At 40.5% G+C, this 21,721-nt stretch overlaps 1 protein-coding gene across 4 annotated transcripts in view; it reads left to right on the forward strand.

Annotated features, from left to right (window-relative positions):
• The window catches only part of CNOT9 (CCR4-NOT transcription complex subunit 9), a 29,318-nt gene extending 13,276 nt beyond the window's left edge, over positions 1 to 16,042 (forward strand). For 3 of the 4 annotated variants that reach the window (XM_042950155.1, XM_042950157.1, XM_042950158.1), the window contains exons 3-8: positions 776 to 891; positions 3,072 to 3,181; positions 8,539 to 8,648; positions 11,179 to 11,277; positions 11,476 to 11,567; positions 13,712 to 16,042. In XM_042950155.1, the coding sequence (XP_042806089.1) occupies positions 776 to 891; positions 3,072 to 3,181; positions 8,539 to 8,648; positions 11,179 to 11,277; positions 11,476 to 11,567; positions 13,712 to 13,880 (696 nt within the window). In that variant the 3' untranslated portion in view covers positions 13,881 to 16,042. Of the gene's footprint in view, positions 1 to 775; positions 892 to 3,071; positions 3,182 to 8,538; positions 8,649 to 11,178; positions 11,278 to 11,475; positions 11,568 to 12,754 lie in introns of all 4 variants that reach the window. The other variant, XM_042950156.1, reaches the window with a different exon arrangement.
• The last annotated feature ends 5,679 nt before the right edge of the window (positions 16,043 to 21,721 follow it).

Genomic DNA, 21,721 nt, shown 5'->3' on the forward strand with positions numbered 1-21,721 from the left:
AGAGCCGGATGCAGGGCTCGAACTCACAAACTGCGAGATCATGACCCGAGCTGAAGTTGGTCGATTAACCAACTGAGCCACCCAGGTGCCCCATCCCACGTTCTTATCTCTCCTTTTTTGCAGTTGCTACCTGACCAAATTTAGACTTCTTAATGAGTCACTGTGGCTGATCTACTGACACTTGCTATCTGGCCAGTTATCACTATAACTTAAAGCAGGGTACTGACAAAATGGAGGATTATAAATATAAGAGCCCCTCAAGTGAAGGCCTCAACAGATGCTGGATATAAAGAGGGAAGTGTAGGTGACCACAGTTGCCTCCAGACAAATCTTCTAGAAACCTATGTAGAAATTTCTCATAGTCTCAGGTATCTTTGGGATGAAAAGATAGCATTGTTTATTTCTGCTCCCACTTTGATAGTTCAGTTCTTATAGGATATGTGGAATCAAAAGTTGTGGGAGTTTTGGGGGGCCTGGGTGGCTCAGTCGGTTAAGTGTCCAACTTCGGCTCAGGTCATGATATCACAGTTCGTGAGTTCGAGCCCTGCATCGGGCTCTGTGCTGGCAGCTGAGAGCCTGGAGCCTGCTTTGGATTCTGTGTCTCCCTCTCTGTCTGCCCCTTTCCCGCTCATGCTCTGTCTCTCAAAAATAAATAAATGTTAAAAAAAAATTTTTTTTTAAGTTGTGGGAGTTTTTAGGGTTTTTGCTTTAATACCATGGGAATTCATTTTGTAATAAGTTCTTTATTCATCTGCTGCTGGTTTCCATTTTTTAGGAAATTGTAAATATTTATCCATCCATCAACCCACCCACCTTGACAGCACACCAATCTAACAGAGTTTGCAATGCTCTGGCATTACTGCAATGTGTGGCATCACACCCAGAAACCAGGTCAGTCCTTTGATGCGTCTGTTGATGGAGGTTGTATTGAATATGGTCTTTTTATGAATGAGAGGAAGAGGCATGCAGTGGGGTGCATGTGTGTGGGTGTGGATCTCCAGGATTCTCATTTGCTTTGCTTTTCCTGAAGAATTTCTGGTCTCTAATTCACCAAGTTTTCATGTAGTAACAGCATAGTATTGTTTAATATGTTCTTTTATAATTTTTTTTGCCTTTTTAAAATTACAGTAAAGTATACATAATATAAGCTTACCATTTCAACTATTTATAAGCATAGAGTTCAGTAATAAGAATACCTTTATAATTTGCAACCACCACCACCATCCATCTCCATTACTCTTTTCATCTTGTAAAACTGAAACTTTACCCACTAAACCATGACTCCCCATTCCCATAGCCTCTGGGAACCATCTTTCTACTTTCTGTCTGTATGATTTTAACTACTCTGAGTATCTCATTTAAGTGGAATCATTCAGTATTAGTCTTTTTGTAATTGGCTTACTTCATTTAGCATAACGTCTACATTGTAGTATATGTCAGAATTTTCTTCCTTTTTAAGGCTGAATAATAATCCGTTGTCTCATTTACTTTTTACTCATTTATAACACTGAACTTTAAAGGAATGACATTCACGGGGCGCCTGGTAGAACATGTGGCTCTTGATCTCAGGGTCGTAAGTTTGAACCCCACGTTAGAGGTAAAGTTTATTTAAAAATAAAATAGGGGCGCCTGGGTGGCTTAGTCGGTTGAGTGTCCAACTCTTGATATCGGCTAAGGTCATGATCCCAAGGTTGTGGGATCAAGCCCCACATCAGGCTCTGTGCTGAGTGTGGAGCCTGCTTAAGATTCTCTCTCCCACTGCCCCTCACCCCCACTCGAGTGCATGCATGCTCTCTCTCTCTCTCTCTCTCTCTCTCAAATAAAAAAATAAAAATAAAGGAGTGGCGTTCACATCTCAAGAAAAGTCAGGTATGTAGATACTTCTCCCCCCTTAACCCATGGTAGACATCACTGTGCCATATATGAGGCACAGTGCATGGCATTTAGCAGGAGCTCAGTAAATATTTGAACCCAGCATTTTTCCCCACTGAACCTAGATTTGGCTTCAGAATCTTTCTTAACCAAGGATTCTAGGCAGCCTTGTAAAAGATTAGAATTGGCATGCAAGTTGGCCTGCTACATCTGACAGGAAAAGGAAAATCCTGTTCAGGTATCTGCTTTGTGACTTTTATGGCTCTGAGGCACTTAATGACATCTTATTGAAGTCTTTCCTCTTTTTCTCAAGTTTCCTTATGAAATCTGAGTGCTAGGTTGACACTGACGTTTTAGAACTCTAGAGAAGTTACTATGAAAATTATTTTTAAGCACTTAAGAAAAATGCAAGAGTACTGTGTTAAAAATTTAGAGTGTTTGCTCTCCCATAAGGTGTAACTATAAATAATACAAAGTAATGGATTGGTTCCACATTAGTTGCCTGACATATTAGCTTCAGATTACAGTGTTTTTAGAATATCTAGTGTATCTGAAATGCTCTAACAAAAAAAAGAACAGTGTGCATTTAAACATAGCAGATAAACCTGATAATGGCTCCTTTGTTTTCCTGTCTCGGTTTATAAGGTTTTGTGTGACTGTACCTGTGAATAGGTGAGGGAAGGCATCTAGGAGAATTTCTCGGGCACTTAATAGCATTTTATGACCTACTTTTTTAAATCTGCAATTGGATATTTTATCAGTTTTTCAGGTACTTGATACTGATTACAGGGAAAATGGTGTATTCTCTTAACCATTGATCTAGACTAGGTTTTTTTTTAACCTTGACATTGCCATTTTGAGCTAGGTTTTGTGGTGGGAGGAGGGGAGTGAAAGGGGGCTGTCCTGTGCTCTGTTGGATGTTTGGCAGCATCCCTGGCCTCTGCCCACTGTATGCCAGTAGCACCCCCCTCAGTTGTGACAACCAAAATTATCTCCAGACATTGCCGCATGTGCTCTGGTGGGCAAAATCATCCCAACTGAGAACCATTGGTCTAGACTAATGACCGTTGACCCTTTTCTAGAGGTTTCTTGGTTAGGCAATGTTATAGACCTTACAGAATGAACTGCCTGGAAATTGAATGTTCACAATCCTTAGAAATTGAGTCTGGGCTCTGAATGTGATTATCTTTTTCTTTCAGGTCAGCATTTCTTGCAGCACACATCCCACTTTTTTTGTACCCCTTTTTGCACACTGTCAGCAAAACGCGTCCCTTTGAGTATCTTCGGCTAACCAGTCTTGGAGTTATTGGTAAGTTATTAGGGTTGTCTTACAAGCCTGAAATGCTCATTCATAATAGCAATCTTAACTTCGGTGTTTTGTTTTGTCTTTTATAACTTTTGTTCACCAGTTGTTTGTTTTTTGTCTTTGAGGTTGAGTCTGTTTTCACTAATAAATGAGGATATAATAACAAATAATAATAAATATTTGTTAAATAATAAGTAAATAAGTCATATAATGGTTCTTATCAAGTACCATTCTGTGTGTTGTTAATAAGGGTATGAAGCCCAACATTTGGGATTAAATTTAGCATATATGTAGAAACATTTATTGGAATTGTAGGGAGAGTAAAGAACAAGAACTGCAGTCAACAAAGAGTATTATTACAGGGATAAGAATTTGAGCTGGTGTTGTGTTTTGTTTGTTTCTCTTTTCTAACTTTTGAGCTGTTCTCCCATAACTGCAGATGTTTGTCTTCTGCTTCACCTAGTTGAATTTTTGCATGCTACAGTTAATGTTTCCACATATATTTACTATGGAAGATGTGTCTAAAATATGTTTTGCTCAGGAAAATAATACATTAGCTGTTTCAGATCTCAGACTCCCAGATAATAAAGAACTATCTTTGGATTTGTGAAAAGTAAATACATTCAAGGTTTCTTTCCAGGGGTGCCTGGCTGGTTCAGTCAGTAAAGCATGCAACTCTTGATCTCAGGGTCGTGAGTTCAATCCCCATGCCCCACGTTGGGCATGGAGCCTACTAAAAGAAGAAGAAGAAAATTATTTCTTTCCAAACTCACCCTTCAGTATCTTTTTCTCATAGTTTTTGCTCATGTACTGACCAAACAGTAAGAACATTGATTTTTTTAATAAACTTTTTTGTTTTAAGTTTATTTATTTATTTTGAGGGGGGGAGGGGCAGAGGGAGGGAGAGACAACCCCAAGCATGCTCCACACTGGTAGCACAGAGCCCAATGAGGGGCTTGAACTCATGAAACCGAGAGTCAGACACTTAACTGACTGAGCCACCTAGGCTCCCCAATAAGAACATTGGTTGTACAGACTTTGTTTTGTTTGTTACTGTTTTTATCTTCAATTTGTGTTCATATCCCTACAATTATAAACCATGGAACAGGAAGTATACTTCAAAAGTTTGGTACTTTTAAGGCACCTGGGTGGCTCAGTTGGTTAAGCATCCAACTTTGGCTTAGGTCACGATCTCATGGTTCCTAAGTTCGAGCCTGCACATCAGGCTCTGCACTGACAGTGCGGAGCCTGCTTGGGATTCTTTCTCTCCCCACCTCTCTCTCTGCCCCTCCCCAACTCATGCTTTCTCTCTTTGTCTCTCAAATAAATAAACTGTAAAAAGATAAAAAACAAAAAGTTTGGTACTTCTGAGACATATTTCTCAGAGACATTTTATTGTACGTTTAAGGAGTAGCTGTTAATCTCATATACAAGTGAATGTTACTCTTTTTTACATCCCCTCTCAAGTGGTACTCTAATTAGAAACTTTTCCCCCCAATATATTGTTTTCTACTTTTAAGTTACAAAAATTTCCCATGGAGGATTTAAAACATGAACAAGGTACCAGCCAAAAGAAAACATTTATATCCTTAATTCTGATTTAAATTACACCCTACTTCTGCTGGTTTTTAAACCACTACAGTTAGATGATGCATTTGGGATCTTGGGATAAACTTACCTGTAGGGGGATAAAAAAAAAAATACTCAGACAGTATAAGGCTAGTTGTTTGCCCTTGCATATATTTTCTGAAACTTAATTTCTCCAAGTCAGTTGAGAGTACAAGCAGAAGGTAAATGTTGGGCCTAGACTTTTTGCTTACAGTTCAAAGGTTATCACAAAAATTTGAATATAAATGAAATGATACATGAAAAATTAGAAAATACTTGAAAGTGAATAAAATAAAAACAGCATATCAAAGCTTACAGGGTGCAGCTAAAGCAGGGCTTACAGGGAAATTTGTAGCATGAAATGCTAATACTAGAAAGGAGGAAAGGTCTTCAATGTTCAAACCTTTCCACTTTAAGAAAATAGAAAAAGGAGCAAATTAAGCTAAATTGAACAGAAGGAAGGAAATAATAAAGAACAGACATCATTGAAAATGAGAACAGGACAACAATAGATAAAATCAATGAAACCAAAAGCTGACTTTTTTTGAGATATAATTGACTCATAACAAACATCGTGTTAGTTTTAAATGTACAGCATAACAATTTGATACATGTATGTATTGCAGAATGATTACCACAATAAGTTAAAATCCATCACGACACACAGTTATAAAAATTTTTCTCGTGAGGAGAACCTTTAAGATCTCTCTTAACAACTTTGAAATATGCAATACGATACTGTTATTATAGTCATTGCACATTGCAGTCCCAGTACTTACTTATAATTGGAGGTTTGTACCTTTTGACCACCTTCACCTATTTCACCCACCCCCAATTTTTTACTGAAAAAAATTCAGTGGAATTAATAAACCTGTAACTGGATAGACTGGGAGAAAAAGAGAAAACACAAATTATAAGTACCAGGAATGAAAGGGTGTATGTTACAACAGACCATAGACACTAAAAGAATAATAAGAGAATACTGCTAGTAACTCTGTGCCCATAAATTTGATAACTTGGGTGAAATGGCCAAATTTTATGAAACTTTTCCAGAATATAGAAGGCTTCTAAATTCTTAGTAAGGCCAGCATTACTCTGATAATAAACCAGAAAAAGACATTGTAAGAAAACTTTAGGCCAGGAGCCCTCAAGAACATAGATGAAGAAATTCTCAACAAAATGTTAACAAAGCAAGTCCAACAATATATAAAAAGGATCGTCATGACCAAGTGGGTTTATCCCAGGAGTGCATGATGGTTTAACTTTCAAAAATCAGTCAATATAGGGGCGCTTGGCTGGCTCAGTTGGTAGAGCATGCAACTCTTGATCTCAGGGTTGTGAGTTCAAGTCCCACATTGGGTGTAGAGATCACTTAAAAATAGAATCTTAGGGATACCTGGGTGGCTCGGTTGAGCATCAGAGTCTTGATTTCAGCTTAGGTCATATCCCAGGGTAGTGGGGTTGAGCCCCACGTGGGGCTCCGCACTAAGCTTGGGGTCTGCTTGGGATTCTCTCTCTCTCCCCCTCTGCCCCCTCCCTGCTCACATGTGCTGTTGCTTTTTCTCTCATAAATAAACAAACAAATCTTTTTTAAAGAACAGTCAATATTAATTGACCATATCAACAGACTAAAGAAGAAATATTGGTTGTTTCTTTCATTAAAAAAAAAAAAAAAAATAGCGGACAGAATTCAGCCTCCCTTTATGATAAAAACTCCAGCAAAGTAGAAATGGAGAGAACTTTCTCAACCTGATAAAGTTAAAAAAAAAGAATCCTACCATTAAGATCATAGTTAATATGAAAAACCAGGCATTGTCCCCTAAGATTGAGAACAAGGCAAGGATGTTTATTCTCACCACTCCTATTCAGTATCATTCTGGAAATCCTACCTGGTGCAATAAGGCAAGAGAAAAGAATAAAGGGCATACAAATTAGAAATAAAAAAGTAAGACTGTTTATTCACAGACAACAAGGTTAACTACATAGAAAAATCTTGAAGAACCTACCCAAAAAAAGCTACTAGAACTAGTGAATTTAGCAAGGTTTCAGGATATGAGGTCAGTATTCGAAAATGAATCATTTTATGTGGTAGCAAAAACAGTCAAATTGAAATTTTAAAAACCTACCATTTATAATAGCACCAAAACATGAAAAATTTGGGTGTAAGTCTTACAAAATGTGCAAGATCTGTAGGTAAAAAACTACAAAACAATGCTGAAATCAAAGAAGTCCTAAATAAAGCAGAGATATACCATGTTCATTGATAGGTATATAAATGATTCAATGTTGTTGAGATGTGAGTTCTCCCCAAACTGATGTATATGGACTTAGAGCAATTACAACAAAATGCCAGCAGGATTTTTTTTTTAATATAGAAACGACAAGCTGTTTCTGAAATTTATATGGAAAGGCAAATGAGCTAGAATATGCAGATTTTAAAAAGAAGGACAAAGTTGGAAGGCCTGCACTACCTGATTTCAAGATCTACTGGAAAACTGTGGTTGTAAAGACAGTGTGGTATTGGAGAAAAGCTAGACTTGTAAGTCAATGGAGCAAAATGGGGAGTCTAGAAATTGACCCATACAGATATGGTTAATTGATTTTTGCAAAGGTGCAAAGATAATTTCATGAACTAAGGATAATAGTCTTTTCAATAAATGGTGGTAGGACAATTAAGATATCCATATGTAAAACCATGAAGCACAATCTATACCTTGTACTCTATGTAAAAATTAACTCAGAATGGATTTTAAACCTACGTGTAAAGTGAAAATTAAATAGTAATTTGATATCTGCTATAGGCCACATTAGTAAATTCTTCTATGTGCTGTTTGGTATGGGGTTTAGAGATTGTAGCATTTGTAGATTGCCAGCTTTTATTTAAGTAAATGATATTACTTTCTAATCAAAAGTGATTAAGTTATTATAGATCTAATTAACTGAGGCCTTTCATACAAAAACTGGTTGATGCGTTGGACAGCTCAGGGACCAGTCATTTGTTTAATGAGGCTCTGCTTCCCTATGTACAGAATAGAGAAGATATCACTGAACTGTGTCTGTTACCTGGTCCGTGGTGTCAGTTTAGAACTCAACAGAATTTAATTGGGATGAATTTCAAAAATCGTTTGTTCCGACTCTTTTTTCTATAGATAAAGAAACAGAGACCTCTAAAGAGAGGGTAACTCTACCAAATTTTGGTAAACTAGTTGCGGGACTAGGATTAAAGTTCAGGTGTGTGTGTGTTTCTGGTTTGGGTACACCCTTCCATGATTGTGCTCTTTGGGGAAAGAGTAACAATTAAGTAACCAAGAGGTAATGTTTGTTTATGTCCAATGTGAAATAGGATTCAAATTGACACCATTTCTTTGCTACCTGGGGATATCCTTTAGTACTGATACAGAACTCTTCTCTCCTCCCTAAAATAAATGGAAAGTAGATGGTGATGTCATTGTGTAGCCAAGAATGATAGAAAAATGATTTAGATGGCTGAACTGCTGCTCACTATGTGATGGACCAAACCTGGTACCTGATCTTTCAGATGCTGCCTGATAACAGTCAACCTCTGCTTTCTCTTCCCTTTTTTTTTTTTTTTTTAAACATCAGTATGAATCTGATTCTCTGACGTGAATGAACCACAATGTATCTTCTCTCTGTTATTTAAGTTCCACAACTAGTTGAATGAACACTCACTCCAAAGTTAATTTTAATTAAAAACATTCACTCTGAAATAATTTTGTCCATATTTTCTTTAGGGGCCCTAGTGAAAACAGATGAGCAGGAAGTAATCAACTTTTTATTGACAACAGAAATCATCCCTTTGTGTTTGCGCATTATGGAATCTGGAAGTGAACTTTCTAAAACGGTATGTTTTTCAACTTAGATTTTATATTTTGTTGGCTCTTGGACTACTTTATGGTTCTGGGATCATTTTCTGCCTCCCTTCAGGCTTTTTGAAACTTATATGAATATATTTTCTCTTTTGGATAAAAATTGTTATAAAATGATCATTTAAAAATCCAGACCTGGGGCACCTGGGTGGCTCAGCCAATTGAGCATCAGATTCTTGATTTCAGCTCAGGTCATGATCCCAGGGTCATGGGATCAAGCTCCCAAGTTGGGCTCCATGCTCAGCGTAGAGCCTGTTTAGGATTCTCTCTCTCTTTCTCTCTCCCTCTCTCCCTCTGCCCCTCTCCCCAACTTGCTCTCTTGTGTGTGTGCACTCTCTCAAAAAAAAAAAAAAACAAAACAAACAAAAAAAACCATATATATATACATATATATATATATATATGTGTGTGTATTTTTTTTTTTTTATCAAGCCCTTCAGAAGAATATAAACACTGAATTTTTCAGTTTTCTCTGAACCCACTTCTCACCACAAATGTATATAATTCCAGGGGCACCTGGGTGGCTCGGTCAGTTAAGCATTCGGCTTCAGTTCAGGTCATGATCTTGCGGCTCATGAGTGAGCTATGCTCGGAGCCTGGAACCTGCTTCAGATTCTGTGTCTCCATCTCTTTCTGCCCCTCCCCACCCCTCAAAAATAAATAAACATAAAAAAATTTTTTTTTAAGTGTATATTCCACACATTTTTTTACGCATACTCAAGTGTATATATGCCTTGGGCTTTTGCTTACTTTGCACTTTAACTATGAATGACAGCCCCCGATTGGGTAGAAAATTCTTATCTCTCCCTATCAGAAGTATGTTGCCATAGCCCTGTTGTCTTCTGATATTGAATGTACAGTGAAATCTTGGGCCAGCAGCGTAAGTTAATCCTTTTGTTGGTGAACTTGCCTTTTCTGTGTGGATGTCTGTAAGCTTCTTTTATTATTTTTAACTTCATTTGATGATTCTGTATCAATCTTTTTCTGGAAGAACATACTCCTCGTGTTTCTTGTTAGTTTTTTTAATTTTTTTTTTAACGTTTATTTTTGACACAGAGAGAGACAGAGCATGAACGGGGGAGGGTCAGAGAGAGGGAGACACAGAATCTGAAACAGGCTCCAGGCTCTGAGCTGTCAGCACAGAGCCTGATGCGGGGCTTGAACTCACGGACCGCGAGATCATGACCTGAGCTGAAGTCGGCCGCTTAACCGACTGAGCCACCCAGGTACCCCAATAATGTACTACTTTTTAAATTTCATGTCGTGATTTTTCTCAAGGCTACTTTTCCATGTTGCTATTTTTAGCAACATCAAACCTCAGCTCCTAAAGTATGCTTAGTCACATCGAATTAATTTAATTCAATGAATATTTTATTGCTGGGTTGGATGCAAGCAGATGTAATGGTTTTAAATTTTTTTTATTTTAAACATGCAATACAGGGGCGCTTGGCTGGCTCAGTTGGAAGAGCATGCAGCTCTTGATCTCAGGGTCATGGGTTCAGACCCCACATTATGGGTAGAGATTACTTTAAAAAATAAGTAAATAGGATGCCTACATGGCTCAGTCATTAAACATCTGATTTAGGCTCATGTCATGGTCTCAACAGTTGTGAGTTTGAGCCCCGAGTCAGGCTCTGTGCTGAAGGCATGGAGCCTACTTGGGATTCTCTCTTTCCCTCTCTCTCTGCCTTTCCCTTTTGTGTGCACGCTCTTTCTCGCTCTCTCTCAAAATAAACTTTTTTTAAGAAGTAGTAGGAAAAGTTTTACTTACCTCATTTAGAAGAGATAAGGCACAGCTAAATTTCTAAATTCCTCTTGGCCCATGGAAAAAAGAAAACTAGGTTTTCAAACTAGGTTTGGATCTCAACTCTACAACTTAGTGGCTTTGTCACTTGGGACCTTAACCTGACAAGTTATTGATTAGCAGTTATGCCTGGCACATAGTATATGTTAAATAACTGGAAAAGTATCTACATTTTTTAAAATTTATTTATTTTGAGAGAGAGTGTGCATGAGCAGGGGAGGGGCAGAGAGAGGGAGAGAGAGGATCCTAAGCAGGCTCTGCACTGCCAGTGCAGAGCCCGATACAGGGCTCAAACTCCCAAATTGTGAGATCATGACCTTGGCCCAAACCAAGAGTTCAGATACTTAACTGACTGAGCCACTCAGGTGCCCCCATATATCTATATTTTTAAGAAATTGTTAGTTACCCAGACCTGCCCTTTTATATAAAATGTGAATAACAGTAGGACCTACCTCACAGGTTTATTGTGAAAGTAAGACGAGGCACGTTATGCCTATAGGACAAACTCTGGCACATAGTATTCAATATGGTAATGTTTATTACGAATCTTTTTAACTATGCCTATCTTGGGGAGTAAGTTGTACATAATGTCAGGGTCTCTGCTTAATTTTCTGATTCACAATTATTCCCGGGAGATGAATCAACATTTGGAAGACAAATCTGAGCAACGTTTTAGACTCTTTAATTTTGTTTTACTCCAGGTTGCCACGTTCATCCTCCAGAAGATCCTTTTAGATGACACAGGTTTGGCATATATATGTCAGACATATGAGCGTTTCTCCCACGTTGCCATGATTTTGGTGAGTTCTTTCATCTATCTCTATCCCCCTTACGGTTACTTCTGATTACACAGCTTAGTCCCTTTTGCAGTAGACATTGAACAGCATCCTGGAACCTTATATAATGATTCTTGAAATATCTGATCTCTGATGTCAACTAGAATTATTTTGTATTTTGTGTGTTTTTTCCTACCCCACACCATTTTGGGGGGAAAATAGGGTAAGATGGTCCTGCAGCTATCCAAAGAGCCTTCTGCCCGTCTGCTGAAGCATGTAGTGAGATGTTACCTTCGACTCTCAGATAATCCCAGGTAACTAAACATTTACAGGATTTATGGGACTTTGGGGAAATACTCTGGTGAATGGTTGCCCTGTCTCATGGCATAGCTCTTAATATCTTTAAGGTAGGCAAGGGCTATAACTTTAAGTCAGACAGAACTTAATTAAATCCTTTTCAAATCTGAAGTGCTGAATTTAAAAATCCATCAGAGGGGGTGCCTGGGTGACTAAGTCAGTTAAGCATCTGATTCTTGGTTTCAGCTCAGGTCATGATCTCACGGTTCATGAGTTTGAGCCCCACGTCAGGCTCAGCACTGACTGTGCGGAGCCTGCTTGGGATTGGGATTCATTCTCTCTCTCTCTCTCTCTCTCTCTCTCTCTGTCCCTCCCCCCATCTCTCTCTCTCTCTCTCTCTCTCTCTCTCTCTCTTTCTCTTTCTCTCTCTCTGTCTCTCTGTCTCATAAAAATAAATAAACTTTGAAATAAAATAGGGGCGCCTGGGTGGCTCAATCGGTTAAACGTCCGACTCTTGATCTCAGCTCAGGTCATGATCTCACAGTTCATGAGTTCAAGCTTCACATCAGGCTCTACGCTGATGGTGGGGAGCCTGCTTGAGATTCTGTCTCTCCTCTCTGCCTCTCACCTGCTTGTATGCTCGCTCACTCTCAGAATAAATAAATAAAAACTTAAAAATTCATCAGAGTTTTGGGGGTGCTTGGCTGGCTCAGTTGGTAAAGTATGCAGCTCTTGATCTCAGGGTCACGAGTTCAAGCCCCACGTTGGGCGTAGAGCTTACTTTGGGAAAAAAAAAATCCGTTTTGTCTCCCCACTGTAACTCTGTACCCTCCTCTAAAATTGCAGAGAATCTAGTCAGTTTCCAGCAAACCTTACGATACATTATTCCTGTGGTTTGAGCTTTCTATTGCTGCTTCAGGTGGTCAGAAAGAGAAGTATATTTTCAAAGATCTCTTAAGAAAGGAATGGAGCCCAGAGGACTCTTGAATTACATTTTCAGTTTTCTCTTTGATTCCTGTAAAGTCCTTGAACTAATTATTTTATCTGCCTGTGTTCATAATCGTTCTGTCAGAAATCATACATTGTAGATATGATGCATTTTAGAAATGTTTGACCTTTTGCTTTGTAAATCCATAATTCATGCTGAAAGCCACTTGCTCAGGTTCTGCTAAACCACATAATGGGGCAATTTCTGTGTTCCTAGGAATGGGGATAACTCGATTTAATGTGAACGCAGCCTTCTCCCACTGAGGTTATTCAAGCCCTAGCTATTTCTTCAACCATTTTGTCCTGTTCTTCAGTGGTTCCTGTTCCCATCAGTTTGAAAATATGTTTATTTAAAATTCTACTTGTACAAAGAAACCAGACTGAACAAAAGCCGTAACTTTATTTAAAACAGCTTTATAAATCATTACCGTTTACCTGTTTAAGGTTTTCAGATTTGCTTTTTCTCTGATTATCTTTTAAAGAAAATGATACATTTAAAAGTTCATCTGATAATGTTGCCACCATTGTTTTGTTTTTACTTCTCACCTTTTATTAAACCTTTTAACTATGAAGCTGAAGCAGGGGCGCCTGGCTGGCTTGGTCAGTAGAGCATGCAACTCTCGGTCTCAGAGTCCTGCATTCAAGCCCCACATTGGGTGTAGAGCTTACTTTAAAAAAAAAGGGGGGGGGAGAAATAAAGAAACTGAAGCAGTTTTTGGAAAGACACAAGTTTATACTGTTCAGAATTAAAGTTCATTCATTTATCATAATGAGTCAAGTTATCTCCCCTGTTCATGCACTGACTTTAGAAATGTTTCATTTACCATAACCCATCTATTTCTGTCATGAGCGTATTGACAGTATTTACTGTAATGAATCCGAAAGCAGTTGGAATTCAGGTGAACTCTTGCACCACTTCATTCCATTTTGCTTTGTCATGAAATTCCACATTGAGGCATCATTCTGAAAATATTCACAGACGACAGATCCTGGAGACCTCTGAGCCCATGCCTAATACAAGTTTTAAGGAATTTTAATGGATTAAGATACCTTGACTGAACTGCATATTCCCAGGATTCATTATGTGTGTATCTAAGACAGAACTTCTTCTCTGTCCCCCAAATGTGGGTTTATTTGCTGGTCTCCCCGGTTGGCTTGTTTGTCTCTGATGTAGGGCACGTGAAGCGCTCAGGCAGTGCCTCCCTGACCAGCTGAAGGACACGACCTTCGCCCAGGTGCTAAAAGACGACACCACCACGAAACGCTGGCTTGCACAACTGGTGAAGAACCTGCAAGAGGGCCAGGTCACCGATCCCCGGGGTATCCCCCTGCCCCCTCAGTGATCCTCCCCCGCCCCCTTCCACTGCTCCCCCAAGTTGGGGACAGGAGGGGGAACCTGCGAGGAAAACAGCTCAGGTTTTACCGCCGACCGGGAATAGACAACCTCAACGCTGAACTGCACTGGAGAAGAGGGGCAAGGTGACCCCGCTTGAGGAGTGTGGGCTGCCATCTCAGGCCGCCTCCAGGACCTGGGCTCCCTCCACTCCTCCCAGGAGATGGGCTCCTGACACAGCAGTCTGCCACCACAGCTCCAGGAGGGTGTCCACACCAGCAAATGCTGTGTCTGCAGCATGCCCGAGATGGCCCTTCTCCCCCACCTCCACCAGCCACTGGCGGGGAGGGGAGGCAGGGTGGTGGCAGCAGCACTGTAGGCATGCTGAGCGCCTGGGACCAAGCCAGGTGGCGGTTTTTTATTTTGCCTTCCTGGAAGACTCAAGATGTGTCTCTTCATCCTCTCTCTCAGTATTTGTTTACTTTGGTCTTTTGTTTTTAATGTCAGAGAGAGGTGTGTTTAGTGGACACAAGCTGTAATACTCAGCAAAACTTTGTCAATTGGCACTGTTTACAAGTCTGTTAGCTGCATAAGCTTAATAAAAAGTTGGTCTGGGCATTACATCCCCTCTAGCAGGCCAATAGCTGCATGAACTGTGGGGAGGAATGGGAAGCAGGGGATAGAGAAAGCCAAAGGACAACAGGACCCCACCTCCTCTTTCTGTTCCCTTTCTGTTCTTCCACCCCCAGTTCCAGATGCCACAAGGACCCTAACCTTGTTTCTGGCTCCAGCTGCTAGCTTTTCCAAATCTCAGTGCTTTTCTCTTTTTTACATCCCTCGTATTAAAACTTTAACAGACGTCTTAATTCATCAGGCTGTCCTGGGAGGGTATTGTACTGGGGGAGGAGAGACAGCAGTGGACCTCACCTTGAATTCCAGTCCTTGGAGAGATTTTCTGGGTGACTTAAAGGGGAGGTGCCTGGGATCAAGATGATAGGCTACTCAATCCCGTTCTTTGCTTTAGTATGAGTTCCTGTAGCTCCATCTGTCTTCATAATTGTACTTGAAGTGGTATTAGCTGAATGAACTCATGTTATTCAGATTTAAGATGGAGGACTGGACTCTGCTTCTTCACTTAAGTCTCCTTTTTTTTTTTGGACACATTCCCTATTGGTCTATGGGAATTACAGGGTTGACACTAAAATATTTCCAGCTTGTTCATATTGTGTCAGAGAGTCCCCCTTCTATCTTTGGAGCTCTAGATAACTCTTCACACTCCATTGGCTTGAATCTGTAACGTGGTGTAAACTGTCTTGCTTTCCTCTAGTCCTTCCCCCTGCCAACACCTGCTTGCTCTCTCTCATCCCCATCTCCAATCACAGATGGGATTACTAGTCAAGTCTAGAGAGAGACAAAGTATTTTCTGTCCACATCTTACACAAATGAAGGTGCCTCCAAACAAGTTGGGCCAGGAGGCGGGGGGCTGTCTGCAAGCAGCAAGCTCAGAGAAACCTTTGCAGAGACAGTTTTGCCAACATGAGGGCTCTTTCAAGCCGACTTTCACCAAGAGAGCCGGCCTTGTTAGTTGGCTTCTGTCTCTTTAGAACTGAGAAAGTAGTAATTGAGTAGCCTAGATGTAGAAAGGGTAGAATAAGCACTTATTCCCCTGCCTTCCAAAAATGAAGAGGAGAATCAGGTCAGCTCTCAGTCTCAAGCCTGAAGAGAAGAGGTCTTGGAGAAAGCAGAGAACAACATGGACCAGATAGACGTCTGGACCTCCTTCAGCCCTTAGTTTGTGATCTGGAGAGTCCAGCTAAGATATCCCTTATTTTTGCCAACTGCCTTCCTGCTGAGCCAAAGTTTCATTCCCCCTCCACTGAGGAAGCAGCTGAGGCCCAGGGCCTTGCTCCCTGGGAGATTCTCTTCTCTCTCCATCTTTTGGTGCGTTGGCCATGTTACTGTGCCAACAGTGTCTTAATTCCTGTTCCATCTATTCTCAGCTGGTCTTGGACCGCACACAGGAGTTGGGGGAGGGGTGGAAATGGGTATTATTCCTTGTAGTTGATCCTGATGCCTTATGTGTATAAAGAGACCCCTCCATTTTTTGTTTTCCATCCCTCTCACACCCTAACAGGATTGAAATAAAACCTGTTTCTGATTTTATAAAAATAATTTTTCCTTTAAACTGGAGACTTGATTTTGTCAATATCTAGATATCTAGGCACTCTGGTCACATGATCCTTGTCACCCTTGCCCCTACCATCTGTTCATCTACACAAACACACTGTTGTGCCAAGAGAGCATTGATGGTTCCTTTGTGGATAGGTCCCTTGGGAAAAGTCCTGCGGATGTATCAAAGCTGTTTGGGAGGCTGGGGTGGTGCCCTTTATCTGGTAAAATATCTTCCTGAAACAGAACCTCACTCCTGCCTGTAGTGGCCAGAACTTAATATGGGAGAGACTTCTATAAGTAAAGAGGTAGTGCTTGAAACATTTTATCACAGACTTTGATATTCATTTCCTAATGAGGCTCGAGACTTAGCACACATCTCCTTAGTTTCCATGCCTGTTTCTGGCTCTCAGCAAGACGGAGCCAGCCTCTGCTTCCAGCTTTTTTCCAAGGCACTGGGGGACCTGTGACCGAGTGGTGGAACAGGGCAAGGAGACGCACTGGCTGCCTTGAGAGCACTCTTTCCTTACTGTCTGCATAGCATTCTCCTGCTCACTACCCCTGCTGCTCAAAGGCTGAGAGGCGGAGCAGATAAGGTTCTTGCTGTCAAAAGTCCAAATAGAACATTTGGAATAGGGAAGAATAGAATGAAATGAGATTCCTGAATGCTGTGGAATTTTTAAACTATTTAAATACATTTTTTTAAAGCTGATCTAACAGCTAAGTTGAACAACAACATTAACAAACCTAATGACATACAGAACACTGCACTCTAAACCGACATTATACATACTCTCTTCAACTACACCAGAAGCATTTACCAAAACTGGTCATAGCAGACCACCAAGCCTCAAAAGTTTTTCAAGAAAAATTAGAATAATGTTCTCTGAACACAGTGGAATTAAGTTAGGAAAAAGAAAACTGGAAAGTTCCTAACTTTAAAAAGCAAGCAGTGCAGTTCTAAATGGCACAGAAGAAATCACAAACGTAATTAGAAAAAAAGATAGCCGTATCAAAACCTGTGACATGCAGGTAAAGTAATACTTAAATAAATACTACTTTAAATTCACATGTTCCAAAAGAAAGGATGAAGTGATCTAAGTTTTATGTCAAACTGGGAAAGGATAGCAAATTCAAAAAACAGTAAGATACAAAGAGCAAAAGTCAATGAAATAGAAAACGTGCAATAAAGAAAATGAAGTGGGAAGTCATTCCCTTGAAAACGTCAGTGTAATTGATAAACCCTTAATAGACCTTAGATCGGGGGGGAAAATGTTAGAAAAAGTCAGGGTGGGGGGAGCACCAGGGTGGCTCAAATATCCGACTTGATTTTGGCTCAGGTCATGATCTTGTGGTCATGAGGTCAAGTCCCCAGTCAGGCTCTGCACTGAGCAAGTGGAGCCTGCTTGGGATTCTTCCTCTCCATCCCTCCCTAACTCGTGTACACACGCTCTCTCAAAGTAAACATTTAAAAAAAAAAAAAAAAAAAACTTACAAATTACATTTTGGCTTTTAAGAAAGGAAAAAGGACATCACTCCGATCCACACTCACGAATCTTCCATAAAGTTCCAGAGACTATAGAATAAGGGAACAGGTTCCCATTCACTTTTGAAGCCACCAAAATCTATCAAGGATACCACAAAGGAAAACCAGGGACTGAACTCTACTATGAATGTAGAAGGAAAATTCCTAGGAAAAAATAGGTCTAGCTCTCTCTCTCTCTCTCTCTCTCTCTCTCTCTCTCCATATATATATATATATATCTCTCTCCATATATATATATATATATATATATATATATATATATATATATATGCATACAAATGGTAGTGCACCATACCTAATCTGGGTTTACTATAGAAGACTGATTTAACACTTGAAAACTAAATGCAATTCACATAATCAACAACTGTATAAGGAGAAAACCCACACAATTGTCTAGACAGATGAACAAAAGAATACTATGAAATTCAATACCTATTCATGGTTAAAATAACAAACTGAAAACCAGTAACAGAAGGGAACATCCTTAACTTAATAAAAGGTATCAACAAAAATCCTACAGTAAACTACTCAATGAAAAAAATACTGAAGTCCTCCTCCTGACATGATTGAGACAAAGATATCTACTCTCACGCCTCCCAAGCCTGTGTGCTAAGCCAAGAAAATAAAAGGATAGGAAAGTGGAAAAAATCTGCTGACAGCACAACTGTATACATTGATAACCCAAAAGAATCTCCAAACTCAGAATTGAATGGATTTAGCAAGGTCCTAGAATACAAAGTCAAGGGGCGCCTGGGTGGCTCAGTCGGTTGGGCTTCCGACTTCGGCTCAGGTCACGATCTCACGGTCCGTGAGTTCGAGCCCCGCGTCGGGCTCTGGGCTGATGGCTCAGAGCCTGGAGCCTGCTTCCGATTCTGTGTCTCCCTCTCTCTCTGCCCCTCCCCAGTTCATGCTGTGTCTCTCTCTGTCTCAAAAATAAATAAAACGTTAAAAAAAAAAAAAATTTAAAAAAAAAAAAGAATACAAAGTCAATATGCAAAAATAAAAATAAATCAATTACATATTTCTAAATATAAGAAAAAAGTGGAATTTCAAAAATATAATAGGGGTGTCTGGCTGGCTCAATCAGAAGAGTATGTGACTTTTTAAGTTTATTAATTTTTGAGTAATCTCTACACCCAACATGCGGCTTACACTTTTGGGGCTTGCCCAAAATGAATAAACATTTAAGAAAATTTTTTAAAAAAGGGCACCTCGGTGGGTCAGTCAATTAAGTGTCCAAGTTTGGCTCAGGTCATGGAGACACCATTTGTATTTTTTATTCTAACTTCCCTCATTTTGTCCTCTGGTTCATTTTATACCTCCTTGTTCCCCTTCCCCTTGGTTTTTCGTTTTTAGTGTCAGAATAGAGGAATGGCTACATATCCTCCAGCTTTTGACGTTATGTATCCTGGCTTTTAATTAAGTGGTCTCATATTGATGATTTTTAAAGTGGAATTTAATATTTTGAGAAGCGTTTTTGACCACGAAGAAGATGGGCTTCATTTCAGAAGTTTTAGTTAGGCTGGAAGGACTGGGGAACTGACTCTAGTCCTGAGAAGCAAGATGTTTAGGGCATCTCCCCTGTGTGTTAGAAGGGTCTGGATTTGTCTGTGTGGCAGCAGGAGAGGACAGTGTTTACGTCTCCCTCTTTGCCAGCTGCCCCTTCATTTCAATTTAGGGCTTCTGGGCCTTTCCTGGGCATGATTCCCAGAAAATCCCTCTGCTGCTGCTGCCCTGATCAAGTTTCTGGATCTGTTAATAATAGACAACAGGGGGGGAAGGGCCAGGATCATTATGGAAATAGGAACGATCAAACCACAGGGACAGTTCCTGTACCAGGGCCCCGTCTGTCTGCTCCCTCCCTGGGTCTATATAGAGCATCCTGTAGCGGGCATGTCTTCTAAGCCACTGTTTGGAGCATTCTAACCTTGTGAAGGTCTTCCATGTGCCTGCCCCAAAAATGAGAACACATGATCTGAGGAACATTAGCATGAAAAAAAAAAAATCTGAGATCTGAACTCTCCCAGAAAATACAGGAGGAATGATAATACCCCTGACCAAACCCCCAGAAAGGAAGAAATTGGGCAGCAACTAGGTAAGGCAAATAGAAACAGGCAAACCATATATAACCCAGGAGTGTAGAAGTGAGGAATGTGAGGCAGAAGTGTGGAAAACTAAGGACGTGATGATGTTAGGGGAGTAAAAATGGGGGAGGAAGATAAGCACATAAGACAGGTGCTCTATTAAGTAAAACCTGAAGCCTGCACCACTTAATTTGTGGTGCTCTCTTAATCTCTCTGTTTCCCTTAAATGGCCTCCATCTTCAGCCTTCCTAGCCTGTATACTCTTCCTTTATCAAAACCTGCTCTCAGGGGTGCCAGTCTAGCTCAGTTGGAAGAGCATGTGACTCTTGATCTCAGGGCCCTGAGTTCAAGCCCCACATTGGATGTAGAAATTACATAAACAAACTTTCAAAATCAAAAACAAAAAACCTGCTCACTGGAGAATATGGAAACAGCTTATAAATTGTGGAAAAACAATAAAACGTCAGAAATTAACACCTGCCCAAACTGGAAACCCTGTTATTGTAACAGATATAGAAAACTAAATAAAGAAAACGTATAATTAGGGGTGCCTGGCTGGCTCAGTCAGTAGAGCAGGTGACTCTTGATCTCAGGGTTGTGAGTTCGAGCCTCACATTGGGTGCCGAGGTTGCTTTAAAAAAATAAAATTACTGGGGCGCCTGGGTGGCTCAGTCGGTTAAGCATCTGACTTCAGCTTAGGTCATGATCTTGAAGTTTGTGAGTTTGAGCCCTACGCGGTCGTCGGGCTCTGTGCTGACAGCTCAGAGCCTGGAACCTGCTTTCAGATTCTGTGTCTCCCTCTCTCTCTGCCCCTCCCCCGCTCGTGCTCTGTCTCTCAAAAATAAACATTTTTTAAAAATTTAATAATAAAATTACTTAAAAAAAAGAAAAGAAAAGAAAAAAGGGTACCTGGGTGACTCAGGTACTAAGCATCTGACTTCGGCTCAGGTCATGATCTCATGGTTCGTGAGTTTGAGTCCCACATCAGGTGAGCTCCAGCCCCACATTGGGTGAGCTCCAGCGCTGTATCAGGTAAGCCCTGCTTCTCTCTATCTGCCCCTCCTGGCATTCTCTGTCTCTCTGCCCTCCCTCACTTGCGCCCTTTCTCTCTCTCTCAGAAAAGAAAAAAAAAATGTATAGTTGAATAAGTTAGAAAGAGAAGACTGTTGTTAGCTCCCAGGACTAGAACTAGAACTCGGCCAATCATTTCAGAAGCCAGCTATGAGCATGATCCCATCACAACTCCCTCCTCCCAGAAGTAACCACGATCCTGACATTTATGGTAATCACTTAGGAGGATTTTATTTTAATGGGACTAAAGTTTTAGCTATAAATAATCACTAATGGTAGAATATTAGGCACTTGAGGGGTGTTTAGGGGAGCCATGAGAGGTAGCCAGATCTCAGCACACTTAAAATCACATCATTTCATACAGTTAGTTCCCTTTGTGCCTATGATTAAAACACACCTCCCTGGAAAAGGATCCCCAGAAGCCTAAGTTCAACGCTGTGCCCTGTGCCTTTAGCTGCCTGATTCCCATCCACCGGTCCAGAAAACTCCATATCCCATAGTCTTTCCAAGGCAGAGCAGAAGTAGGTCCCAGCTCACAGTGCTTGGGAGAGTGCCAGGACCTGTTTGTCTCTGACGCTGATGTGTGAGTCCAGGACATGGCCTCAACTTCTCTGGGCCTCAGTCTCTCCGTGTGAAGTATGGAGCCATAATAAAACCTTTTGAAATTTAGGGGCACCTGGGTGGCTCAGTCGATTAAGTGTCCAAGTTGGGCTCAGATCATGATCTTGTGGTGTGTGGGTTCGAGACCCGTGTCGGTCTCTGTGCTGACAGCTTGGAGCCTGGAGCCTGCTTCAGATTCTGTGCCTCACTCTCTCTCTCTCTGCCCCTCCCCCCACTTGTGCTCTGTCTTCGTCTCTCTCTCTCTCTCTCAAAAATAAACATTAAAAATTTTTTTTTAAAAACGCATTTTAATAAAGCCTTTTACAATTCCTAAATTGGTCCCCTTGCCTCAGTGTTGGTTTCTATTTCAGCCACCTAGTC

Source organism: Panthera leo, chromosome C1, assembly GCF_018350215.1.
Source record: "Panthera leo isolate Ple1 chromosome C1, P.leo_Ple1_pat1.1, whole genome shotgun sequence".
In the NCBI taxonomy this organism is placed as follows: domain Eukaryota; kingdom Metazoa; phylum Chordata; class Mammalia; order Carnivora; family Felidae; genus Panthera; species Panthera leo.